The sequence below is a fragment of the Leptidea sinapis genome, chromosome 11, assembly GCF_905404315.1.
Source record: "Leptidea sinapis chromosome 11, ilLepSina1.1, whole genome shotgun sequence".
NCBI lineage: Eukaryota > Metazoa > Arthropoda > Insecta > Lepidoptera > Pieridae > Leptidea > Leptidea sinapis.
In genome coordinates, this window is record NC_066275.1 from 3,540,447 (window position 1) to 3,554,301 (window position 13,855).

At 35.2% G+C, this 13,855-nt stretch overlaps 1 protein-coding gene across 1 annotated transcript; it reads right to left on the reverse strand.

Annotated features, from left to right (window-relative positions):
• Nucleotides 1-364: 364 nt before the first annotated feature.
• On the reverse strand, nt 365-12,976 carry LOC126966759 (neuroglobin-like). The gene is made up of 4 exons (XM_050811041.1): nt 12,491-12,976; nt 4,817-4,947; nt 3,401-3,501; nt 365-1,416 (listed from the first exon to the last, which is right to left on the reverse strand). Exons 1-4 carry the CDS (start codon nt 12,667-12,669, stop codon nt 1,270-1,272), a joined length of 558 nt encoding a protein of 185 aa, XP_050666998.1. The 5' UTR covers nt 12,670-12,976; the 3' UTR covers nt 365-1,269.
• Nucleotides 12,977-13,855: the final 879 nt, after the last annotated feature.

Sequence of the window (13,855 nt, forward strand, 5' to 3'; positions counted from 1 at the left end):
TTTTTTAATAAAATAAATCAAGTTATACATCAAATCTCAATACCAATCTCTAGATAAATATTATATATAAATTATATTGATGAATTAATATTTTGCAAAAAAAGTGAAAAAAATTGGTGGATATCTTTTGTATTAATATATCGCAGAAGGAATTAACAATCATTATATAAGTTTCATAAATACAACAAAAATAACATGAAATCATCAAACTAAACGAAACAAATATTCTAAGATGTGCAACTCTGTTAATAAACGTTAAGAAAACTATCACATGTATTATTAAAACGGAAATAATACTAAAATGTTAGTGAAGCGCTACCTCCACGAGCGAGTACATTGCGACGAGGCCGCCCTTCTAGCTGTTACAACTTCAGGTACTTGTACTATTATAATATAGTGTTTGCGTAAGGTAATCTCCACGAGACGACAATTAGACAGCGTATCACGTCACTATGGACTCGGTACTTGATAAAGACAACATATTATTAAACAAATATTTTGGTGAAAAGACTTCATTTGACAGAGCGTTAGTTGTGCTCTACCTGGTAGGGTGCTGGAATTTTTCGGACATATTGCTCGTAAAAAGGGTCACAATCTTGAAAAGCTGATGGTGACAGGTAAGGTAGATGGGAAACGTCCCAGAGGACGCAGTCCCACGAGATGGTCGGATCAAATACGATCTTCACTGAACGTCAACTTCCACAATGACCTTCATGAAGCTAAGGATCGCAGCAGATGGAGCGAAATCGTACGGGAGAAACTGATGCAGCGGGGGAGTCACGAGCTTCAGTAATGAGGAAAACGACGCGAGGAGGAGGAGTTGCTCTCTCGCAGCATTATTCGCGTCAAGCCACTCGTCGTCTCGCTGCCACTACATCGCCGGTGGTCGACATGGCAAACATATCCACGTGGAGGTGGTGCCTAATATATAGGCGGAAACATTATTCAAGTAGCACATACTGGAACCACTATTGATGGATTAGTTGTTATTATATTTCGTGACACACTAGCTTATACTAGAAAACAAGCTTGTATTATGCAACTAAGCTAAACTACTTGAAATAGAACATCACCCCACTACATCGAGGTATACGCGGTAAAAAAGGTTAACAAAAAACAGAGTTTGTAGACTCATAGAAATGTTTAACAATAAAGCTATGTAAATGCTTATTTTATGCTGAAAGTCGAGGCTAATAATATAATGTCATTAATTTTCAGCAGCTGTTTTTATTGCGTATATCGGCGTCAACTTCTTCAAGTCTCGTAAGTTTATTCCCTTGGAAGAGCATCTTCATAGCCCTTCACCAAGTTCTCCAGAATGAACCTGATAGTGATTTTGTAAATATTCTCAATATTAGGCGTGTATCTGTCGCCCAGTGTCGTCTTGACCGCTTCTAGGAACGGTTGCTCGATTTTCTGTAAAGTAAAGTTGATTCGATTAATTCATCAATAATAATATTTATTTCTTTAAAAAACATATCGTAGCCTCAATAACCCGGGTTTGAATCCCGGTAGGTGCAAGCATTGATATGATGAATATGGATGTTTGTTTCCGAGTCATGGATGTTTATATGTGTTTATGTATATTTAAGTAAATATATTGTATTAAATATATCGTTGTCTTGCAACCCATAACACAGGCTATATATGCCTAATTTGGGGCAAGATAATTTGTGTAAAAAAGTGTGTCGTTATTATTATTATTATAATAACCAGGCAGTGCTCTCTGAACCGATAAATGCTGCATCTCATTTTTTTACTGTCCTCTTTGCAGAGCATGTCTGTCTTACGAAGAAACCAACGCTCACGTAATTCTGGAATGCGGAGCCTGGCTACCACCGGGCTAAACATGCTTGGCAGCCCCATTTCACCCCAGCAGGCTTGTGCAGGCTACTTCGCCTTTGGTCGGAGTTGGGTTGGCTGGAGTAATACATTTCACGCACCATCATCTTAAGACCAATTGCGGAAAATTGAAGACTAACCTAACCTAAGCTATGATTTTCAACCGTGTCGTGTAGGTATATAACTTTGCACGTAATAAATTCTACTTGAGAACACACTATAATGTTATGAGCTGATAAACGATATATGGCACACAAAAATATTACCTGTTTTCTAGGTAAGGTTTTAAAAGTTTAAATAGAACAAAGTTCGATCTAAAGTGTTACCTATACAAATTGGTGAACCCTACAAACTTATTAATTGGTGGCCAAGCTAAGGAAATAATAATTCATTTAATTGAATTAATTATTTAATATATATTTGGCCAATTTCTGTAATGAAACAGAGATTTCTTTGATAAAAATCATAGCATTGTTTTCAAAGCTTGTAATTGACCTAATTCGGGGGAACTGAAGGAATCGCCTTAATAAAGGGTGGGCTCAAATTTCATAATGTTCTTAGATTGAATGAGTAACCTTTCGCTGTATATTGATATAAATATCTACAGTCGCATGTATAATACTTGGTGTAATGATTTTGTCAACAATAACGGCGTGGCTTAAAATAACTTCAAAGATTTTTAGTCGCAATAAAATGATGCACAACATTAATTATTTGATGAAGTGACAATTTTACGGATAATTAAGCAATAATTGTATTATTAATAATAACGATTGGTGTATGTATATCAGGAATATTAAAGGCCATGAACTAGTAACACAGTTTGAGACGTAGTATTAGCCACAGAACATTAAACAATAAAATAAAGTGTACGTCTGGAGTAGGTATAATTTGTGTAATATAATAATTTTTAAAACAATTATAGTTTAAATTAAATTCAAATTCAAATATTTTTATTCAGAATAAGATTCAAAATCAGTTATTGAACTTCAAAAACTACCACCCATTCAAAAAAAGGGCGCAAGAAACTCAGCAAGCTTTCTTTTTTATATAAAAATATGGATTACAATGTAATATCGGTACAATAAACATTTATAATTAAATAGCCGGAGGGTGTTCGCTACATTCCCAGTCTGTGGTGTCATTAATAAAATCGGTTATGCTATAGTAACCTTTCCCACACAAACGGTTTTTAACAATTTGTTTTGTACATTTATTCTTGGTGGGTTATTAATCTATTACTATTAAAAGAATCAGGTCCAAATTGTTCAAGCAAAGCTGGATTGTGGGAAAATCATGGGCCTCCCTAAGATTTTTAATTGGATTATGGGAAGACCTGTACTGGAAAGTCAGATAGTAAAAATCTTACCGACGGGGTCAAAGATATTACATTTAAAAATTATTGATCTTACGATGTTTTTTTTGATAATCATCGCAGTTCAAAATAGATACAAGATTGTATAAAATGAAAGATTGTTAATATCTAACCTAGTTATTTGTTGTGTTTGCTAAAGCAGGTCTACGTACGTAAACTATGTTGATAAAAATCTAATATTACCATAAAGTTTTCGGCTTTGAATCCAGGAACTTGTCTGTGTGTACTTCCGATGTGTCGGATATACGCGAAGAATGAGTCCATGTCACCCAAGCCTTTGATACCTTGGAATAAGATTACAGGTTATTGAAGTTATAACAAATATTATTTATATTTTTTGGTCTTAAATATTATAATTTTGGGCTTGCACTATGTTTTATTCTTTATTAAGGACTACGTAGTAGATTCCCATGCAATATAATATATAATATCATTTTTTTTTCTGACAAAAGGAAGGCAATGGTGAATGTGATTCTTCTGGAATACTAGAAAAGTTATAAGAGCTCTTGACACTTACATTTTATGGTTAGTATGAGGACTTTGTTCTCAGCAATCCTTAACTTGATGAATAATTTGCTTTGGTCATGATTTTGTTAGACTCTGTGAAACATTACTAAAAGGAAATTTGGACTGCAGTGTTTCCTCGCAAGACTACAACTGATTAGAGCTTTTACGACATTTGGATGTGTGGAATTCAACCACATTGCTAACTTCATGAAACCAATAAAGCAGCAACAACCAAATAAAGCTTCTGGCTAACCCGATTTAAGGCTGAGCTTAATCAATCATAGGTTAAGTTGTGCTTAGACTGGGTCTTCGGGAAAAAGTAGTTTTTTTTATGACAGTAAGGGACGAGACGAGCAGGACGTTCAGCTGGTGGTAATTTATACGCCCTGCCCATTACATTGCAGTACCGCTAAGAATTCTTGTGAAACCCAAAAATTCTGAGCAGCACTACAATTGCACTCGTCACCTTGAGACATACGATGTTAAGTCTCATTTGCCCAGTAATTTAACTAACTACGGCGCCCTTCAAAACACAATAATGCTTACACATTACTGCTTCATGGCAGAAATAGGCGCCGTTGTGGTACCCGTAATCTAGGCGGCATCCGTGCAAAGGAGCCTCCCACTGGTGAAGGTAGTGTAGCCTGCAATCCATTTTCGGAATGACGCCTTGCGATTTCATTTCTAGTTGAAACTCTTACTTCATGTGGGAATATGAGAATATTCACACACACACACACACACACACACTCTCACTCACACACACACTCAAAAACACACACACATTATATTACTAGTAATTTACAAATTTAAAGTTATCTATTGTTATTAATGCTCTTCTAGCTACTAGTACAGATGTATACTATTTTAATAATTGTGATCCTTATGTCTCGGGGTGAGGTCCTAGTGATCTGTAATACAGGGTCAACCTACTTCAGACACCAGCTCCTCACAAAATATGAGCTGTTATAAAATGTAACACTACTGTACTGTTTTAGATTTAAGATCTTTGTGAGGAGAAAATAAATAGATATTTATTTATTATTATTTATTTATTACATCCAAATTTATTTAAAGTCCTACAACTCTTACCTTCGTCCAATGTGTGCATGACCTGCGTTGCATGTTCAGCTAATTCCGCGGAACTTACTATAGCTTCTTTGGTACGAAGCTCACGAAATTTCTCGAACAAATGGAGAAGTTCCTCGTTTTCCTCGAATAATCTGTAACAGATACCTATATTAGCTCTGCAGGGTAATTTTTATTTGGTTCATCTTGCAGAAATTGGAATTTCGTTTTATTTCACGGTATATTAACTTATTTCAATTTGCTCGAAATTTCAGCATGAATAGGCGAATTCACTAGTAGAAATACAATTATAGCACGTTTCTTACTGTCTAATTTATTAAGTTTCACCGCAAATTCTATGGACAATATTCAATTAACTTTATAATTCTTTATTAATTCTGTTTTTAACCGACTTCAAAAAGGAGGAGGTCATCAATTCAATTCGTTTTTTTTTATGTATGTACACCGATTTCGCTGGACTTAAAACCTATCAATATGTAGCACATACAAATAATAGTATTTTATTATTATTAAAGGTTAACGTTTGTATAACATGTGCATTAAATTAATTTTTTATTAAGTTTTTGTATACTTTTTAGATTTTGGAGTCGGTTTTTTTAAATGTAGTTTTTTTAACAGGTATAAAATAAATGTAAGTCAGGTTCCTCCGTCTTGATACAAATCGATGAATACAAATTATTTGAAGAGCATTCAACTCTGAATATTATTGTGAATGTTATGGAAGAGCTTAAATAGAGGCGAGAAACAATATGATGCCGGGTGCAGCAACGTTTCTGTTTTGATGCCTCTTGTACTTTCGCTGTCATAATACTAAATGATTTTATACAAATGATTTAAGTTTTCTTTAGTGTTAATTCCGCCAATATTTCAGAATCGCCTCTACTACGCATGAGACTGTCTTTACAGTCTCGTGCCAGATTTTGGCGAGACAACACGTCTTGAGGATGCCCCGTGTAGAGGCGAAACACGTGTCGAATTGTTTAAAAACAAATATTGGCGGAATTAACACTAAAGAAAATTTAAATCATTTGTATAATTATGGATTTCCGCAGGGTAACGCCTACTTCAATAAAAAACTAAATGATTTATTAAAGTGAAACTTTTATTACAACGTCTCAAACTTTTTCGTCTATGTGTTGCATGTCACTTCACGGTCGGGCGGCGCCTATACTTCGCAGCAGCTGACCGTGTAGTGTATAGACTATTACTCATTTGTGCCAGTGCTCCACGCTATTTTGTCTATAATGTCTATAATGTGAAAAAAGGTTTCACTTTTACCGTGGTTTCATAAAACCAGACAATCCTTTTTTGTATCTATACAAGATCTCAGCTTTTTGTGAATGAGCTACCTTAAACTTTTGAGTTTTGTCGTTTCGATTCATACAAAAATATTTGAAAAAATTGTTATGTTTTTAAAGTGATTATCCTCACTTCTGGGATTAATTTCAATTTAATAATAATAAAAACAACTGAAAATAAAATTTTATCGAGCGCTCAGTTGGAAAAAGCGCTCGCACGGAACGCGAGAGGTCGCAGTTTCGAGTCCCACATCGTCCATAAAATTTTGTTATCAGTTTTATTTGTGTAAATAATATTTGTCTATGTCAAATTTACATTTGGAACCTTTCTTATCCTTTCTAAAAGGGGGGCCGTCAGTCGAAGTCAAATATTTTTTTCTAGTAGGTTGACATTAAAACTGTAGGTTTTCCAAAGTTGCATGACTAACGGCCGTTCCCAATATTCAGTCTATCTCTTACTTGAGATAAAAATCGTATCTATCGTTGACTTTTCTGTCCCAATAAACTTATCGACGGTAACCCACCTTATCCGTACACGCTGTCTGTCAATGGGACGACGTATAGCTTACCAGCGATAGAAGTTTATATGGAAATTGCAATTCATGCGTCCCAATATAAGGCGATAAGAATGACTTATCGGGTATATTGGGACAGCTTCAGATTATTGACAGCTAATTACTGACAGTAGAAGGTAGTTCTGGGTTTTCACAGAAGACCAGCGCCGTGGATTCTTTCGAAACCACAACTATAGTGAGTTGGGGGCCCATAAGCGTCATTAGATCATAATTAGAATAGTATAATTACTTTAAGAACTATAATCAGAATGTATTATGACGACAATAAACATTTTTTCTTTCTTTCTTTCTAATTTATCTATATCTGTAGATACTACTATAGAACGGCCGATAGAAGCGTTGGTAAGCAACTTAACAATTACTCATTTAAAAATCATATTAATTATCGAATATAAAAACTAGCAGTCCCATTTCATGTTTGTTTCCTCAGTTCTTACGAATGTTTGAAAAATAACAATAATTTTAACTATATTGTCGTAATTAATTGGTTGACTTTGAGGCAGTCTTATATTTTTCATTTCATTTTACTAAAGAGAACTATAAAAATTTGTGGGTTATTATGTTGTGCATAATATTATATTGTTTTGAAATAGTTTATTTGAAATCGGTTGTTTTTTTTTGTTTAATTTTTTATAGCATGACGTATATTTAAAGTCACCATGAAGAATTTGAATAAAAAAATTTGGATGACGGCTATGACTTGGCATTAAAGGCCTTAAAGGCCGGCAACGCATTTCTTGACACACCTGTTGTTGCGGATGTCCATGAGCGGTTGGGTCACCTCTCCCCATCCTGTGAGCCTCTTGCCCGTTTGCCCCCTCTCATATAAAAAAAATTCATTGGTAGGCATTTTGACCGAACTGCTGAATGATAATATCCTACCATTGGTCGTACAAGATTGCTCAATTCTAGCCATCCAGACTGAAGACACCCAGTCACAAAGTGGGTTAAAACGTCAGACTTATGTCTATCTAACATCCTTGCTTAAAGTACAATTAAAATCTACCAAATAGCTTACTTTATTATCATACATGTTAATGATATGTTAACAATATTATCATAATGGTTCAAACCATTTTATTCTAATTAAGACTAATATTGTTAATGACTGCTGGACGCAAGTGTACATGATACGAGTCTGCCAAGTCCGACAATAGCATTATTACGTCTCCCACTTCTCACCCCCTCTCCCACAGGGTTTGGGGAGGTAGGCGTGAAAATGATAATACCTAAAAACCTCCTTCAGCATTGTTTACGCATCCGACTGTTCGCACAAATTAATTTGCCACATGAACATAGGTTAACATAAGCAAGTATTTAAACAGAGACAATGTCTAAGCTCTGGTGAATTCGTGGTAACATTTTAGTTAAACACTCATTTTTGTTTTTATTCCTTCTTTTTGCTAAAATTCCAGTGGAATTTTTTTATGAGAGAAAGGGACGAGACGAGCAGGACGGTTAGTTGATAGTAAGCCCTGCCCATAACAATGCAATGCCGCTCAGGATTCTAGAATAACCCAAAAATTCTGAGCGGCACTACAATTGCGCTCGTCACCTTGAGACACATAAGATGTTAAGTCTCATTTGCCTAGTAATTTCACTAGCTACGGCGCCCTTCCGAACGAAACACAGTAATGCTTAGACATTACTGCTTCACGTCAGAAATAGGCGCTGTTGTGGTACTCATAATCTAGCAAACGGCATTCTGTGCAAAGGAGCCACCCTCTGGTAAAATGGTCAAACAAATTACTTTAACTGTGCTCTATTAAATAAGGATATTTTTGACATTCAAATCAAATCAAAAAATTTTTTTTTCGTAGGTATATTGGGCGTGGGGAAGGGCGCTGGTGTGGGACGCGACTTGCTTCGACTTGGCTCCTTCTCATATCAAAGTTACGTCAGTTGGTGCTAGGGCTGCTGCTTCAACTGCCGAAGACAGCAAGTGTCGCAAATAATATGTTGGTCTCAATGATTAAGTCTCAATGATTAATACATCAATGTGCCGTTTGGTCGAGACACTACTATCTTCTCGCCTCAATAAGGCTACTGGAAACCCAAGCGCTGGCAGCTATTTCGGTCAACAGATAAGCCTAGTTATCCAGGGCAGAAATGCTGCCAGTATTCTTGGTACGCTTCTATAGTATTGTAAATATAGTTATAAGATTGGTTTTGTAGGTACTTATATTATATTACACTTGAAATATGTCATTTGTTCATACAGCTCATTCGGAAGGCAGATTTCCTTAAAGAGGAACGTTCTTGCACGCTAAGGTTGCTCTTTTTAAAACAGAATGGTATTACAAGTTCTTATTTTCGACTTATTTTACAAATCATTTCAATTACATTATATGCAAAGTGATACAACAACGTCAAATACTTAATGCCTTACACGAGTAAGTCAAAAAAATGTAAATTAATAAATAAAAGGAGGAGGACGAGCAAGGAGCTTTCTTCCACGTACTACAATGCTGTGGAATGAGCTTCCTTGTGCGGTGTTTCCGGGACGATACGACATGGGTACCCTCAAAAAAAGCGCGTACACCTTCCTTAAAGGCCGGCAACGCTTCTGTGATTCCTCTGGTGTTGCAAGAGATTGTGGGCGGCGTTGATCACTTAACAACAGGTGACCCGTACGCTCGTTTGTCCTCCTATTCCATAATAAAAAAAAAAAAGTTTATTTACGATTTGTGTGGAATGATGCATCTACTGTATTGTACTATATGTATGTTTGGTATCTCAATAACTCTTGTTTTTTTTTATGGAATAGGAGGACAAACAAGCGTACGGGTCACCTGTTGTTAAGTGATCAACGCCGCCCACAATCTCTTGCAACACCAGAGGAATCACAGAAGCGTTGCCGGCCTTTAAGGAAGGTGTACGCGCTTTTTTTGAGGGTCGACCCATGTCGTATTGTCTCGGAAACACCGCACAAGGAAGCTCATTCCATAGCTTTGTAGTACGAGGGAGAAAGCTCCTTGAAAACCGCACTGTAGAGGACCGCCACACATCCAGATGGTGGGGATGAAATCCTAACTTGTGGCGTGTCGTGCGAAGGTGGAATTCGGCGGCAGGAATCAGGTTAAACAGCTCTTCGGAACACTCCCCGTGATAAATGCGGTAGAAGACACACAATGAAGCGACGTCTCTACGCAACGCCAAGTGATCCAGCCGTTCACAGAGCACTGAGGAATTAAGCGAGCATTTTATTAGCTATTATATATCACAAATATAACTTTATTAAAAAAAAAAAGAAAAACAAAACATGAAGCAGACATCCCGGTGAGAGGTAGTCCATGTAAACATTATCATTGTAAACAATTTGCTATGTTTATAAAGTGATAACCCTCACTTTATGAACGATGTGGGACCTTAACCCACGACCGCGCGCGTTCCGTGCGAGCGCTCTTTCCAATTGAGCTAACCGTTCGAGTGACGTATCGTTGGTAAAATCTTGTATGCTTTGTTCAATTCTTAGGTGGTGACTTCAACCTGCTCAACCCCAATATTTGCATATTAGGAAATTGACTTGAGATGTCATGCACACGCAATTGGGCTGAGATGTCGCTCTTGCAAATCTAAACAATAAAGCCACAACCTGAGAGTTGAACAAATTACCGTTGTTTGATGAAACATAAAAATAGTCCAAAAATTTACAACCTATCATTTGTTCATTTACAAAAAAAGCGCAAAAAAATGATGTTTGTGACCTTTGACCTTGACATTTAATAGTTGCTTACACCCTACCATATGTAGATTTTGAGACAACTTTCGGGGTGTCAATATACAAGTATTTAGAGACTTAAAGCTGGGTATCTCGAATTCCGAGATTATTACTTAATTTAAGCTTAAATGACTGGACTACTAGTAACAGACTCACATTAATTTTTATACGATTTCTCAAAACAACGAGTGTTTTCCTTAGAGCGGTTCGCTGACTGAAAAGAAAATTCAAATCTATTTAGTCTGCGAGTAAATGAATGAGTATGTTTGTTTATATTTGTAACAGATTGAATAATTACAACTTGTTTATTTACGTTTAAGTTAATAATTCTTAAGTTCTTGGTTTTTTTAATTGCCTGTTTCTTAATTTTTTTAATTGTTAAAATTCCGTAATTGCAGTAGATGAATTTAGTTTAGATTATCATAAAAGCAATCCTATTTTATATATTTTTTTATAAATATTGAGGCTGGTAACCGAGCGGAGGGAATCGAGCGGAGCTAAGTTACCTCTCTGCCACAAGATCGCTATAGTTTTAATTCAGAATTAGAAGCATTTTTTCAGAATATATTAAAAACATAATAAATTTTCTTTACAAAAGTAACAAAACTATGTCATGTTAAATAGTATTGGAGTACAATTAATAAATTTTCGTACAATTTTTAATTGAATGATTAGCATAACTGTAAAAAATAGGGATATTTTGGTAATTTTTTCGTACTGTCTTTAAAAAATAGAAATGTAAAAAAAAAAATGATTTTTTTTCTCATATTCCGTCAAGAAATGGTTTCAATTATGGGCTTTTTTGGCGATTTCTTGGGATAGCGGTCTTAGATATTATCGCTACTCGGTATAACTACATCAATCATATAGTTCTATTTTACTATATGATGGATGATCGTCACATGCAAAAAGTTCCCTAAAACACCCTCACTCCGTCAGTCACGAGAGTAATTCTCTCAACAAAATAGGAGATCTTATAATAGTATAACATACATATATATAAGCACTTAAAGAAGAATGGATTTAAATTTCTGAACAAAAACTATCAAGCCACTAAGAAAGTTTAACTGAAAAAGTTTTTAATACGAAATTACTTTTTTATGTGTCTAGGAACTTGCATTAGTCAGCCTGTTTGCAAGTACCAAAACTCATTAGAGAAAAAGTATATTTCATTTCGAATTTACATCTGAATTTATTCAAGTTTTCAGTGTTATCGTATTATTAATACTTCATGGAACACGGTTTTGCGATCCCCAATGACTTGAATGATTATTACAGTGTTAGCTCCGATCAAAAATATACTAGATTAAGGAACGGTAAGATACATTCTTGACCAAAAAAGGCCCTAATTTTTTATATGTTCTGGAAATTATATTGTTTTATCACTGTATGTCAATTGGATATAATATATTGTATTTGCAGCCAAGGAATTGTCATAATTATTATATTTTTGGGTATCATAACGAGGAGCGTGAATTCAAGGAGACGTGTTGTATATTTGGCTACTTATTGCTTTTTCAGATAGCTTCGTCAATGGAACCTAACGTCAAGGAAATCATGTCTTATAACTATATCTACAATACTATGACTACATAAAATTAAAACTATCATTCCGTGGAAGCGTACCAAGAATACTGGCAGCATTTCTGTGTTGGTTAGCTAGGCTGATCCGTTCACCGAAATATATATAACATATACCCGGCGTTCCTGGAAGCAGCACTACACAAACAAAACCAGTAGGCTGACTAATCTTTTCCCCATGATGGCCACCTCTAAGAATCAAGCTCACTGTAAACGACCTTTATTAAACCGACCGAGCTATCGAGGTTGCGGCTTTTTGGGCTGCCCGTATTTGAGGTGACCGTCGACTAAATAAGAAGAAAAGGCCAATAAGAAATCGCATTAGTATTTTTTAAGTAAGTTTACATAACATTATAAATTTACTTTTAACTATAGTCAGCTTTGTGTACAATTTGTAAAATAGATAAAAGTTGTTAGACTAAGTTTAAAATTGAACCCTCCACAAATAAGAAGTTTGCTTAGAGTATGGAGCTCGTGATTTCTATATTAATCCTAAACTTACTTGATAAACAAGATAATTCCAGTCTTCTCGATTTGTCTGAAGATTCCCTTCCATGATGCACGAATGCAGTATTGTTGCTTGGTTGTTAGAGGTGACCTGGGGTCAGCAGGAGGCGGTGGACGGTGGAAAGGATCGTGGCTGAAGTCTGATGTTGCCAGTTTAGATAATTCACAACCCATCACTGCACTTTCGTTGTCTGTCCAGTTTAAAAAAAATATAATTTTTGACACTTGACTGTATATCTATGATAATAAAGCCATTGAACTTTTGAATTAATCCATAAGGAACAATTAATAATCTTATATTCAAATTAAAATAAGAAATAATTGTTATTGTTTCATGTTATAAATCACACCAGACGGCTATGATAGACTAGTAAATAACAATTTATTTTGCTTCTTTTAATGACTTAATAACTGTTTAGGTCGTTAATTGCTATTTAAGCTTGACCAGTGAAACGCGTTGCTAATTTTTTGTGACTGATGAACTATACGATGGAAAATATTTTAGTGATGTGATTGTTTTATCGATAATAATGAATTAGTCACTTCGAGTCGATTTACGTTTTTTACCATTGTCACATTGGATTGTGTACTTGAAGAGTAGTTTTGCATTGAGTACCAATACTTAGATATGATTTTTAGGCGAAACTTAATATTTTCACTTTTTTGTCCAGTTTTCTTTAATTATATATTGACATTGGATTAATTATTATTTAAGTAGGACAGTGATAATCCAATCGCATTGTTGCTATTTTACAGAGTCTTTAAAAGAAATATATTCTTCGTCACTGTCGTGTAGTCGTGATTTCCATCAGTATTTTACTTTCATACTATAATATATTATGAATAAACTTACATGTTAAACGTTAATAGCATGATATTCCATTTTCCTCAAGCGATGGAGCAATTTGCATGCTCATTTGTATCACAAGTAGGTAAGATATTATAACTCTATTTTTTTATTGCATTCAGACGAACCCACTAGGGTACTATGTTTGCTTCTGATCATTGCGTAAAATTTACAACTAGAGTCACAATCACTTATTAATAGGTCGTCAAAAAATGTCCGAGTGGTGTTGTATATAGTATATATAAATTAACTTATACAGATAACATTAATGCACTCATTCATATTAACACCTTATTTCGTGGCAGTCATGTTCAAAGTCTATTGTATACGTTCATTAGAATTTGATTTAGGGTTTGATTATGGTGTGAAAGAGACGGACGCGAACACGAGGCGAGAACTGAAGATGAAGCCACAACGTGAGAGTTGACAAAGCATACAAGATTTTATGACGATACGTCACTCGAACGATTAGCTCAGTTAGCAGAGCACTGGCACGGAAAGCCAGAGGTCGTG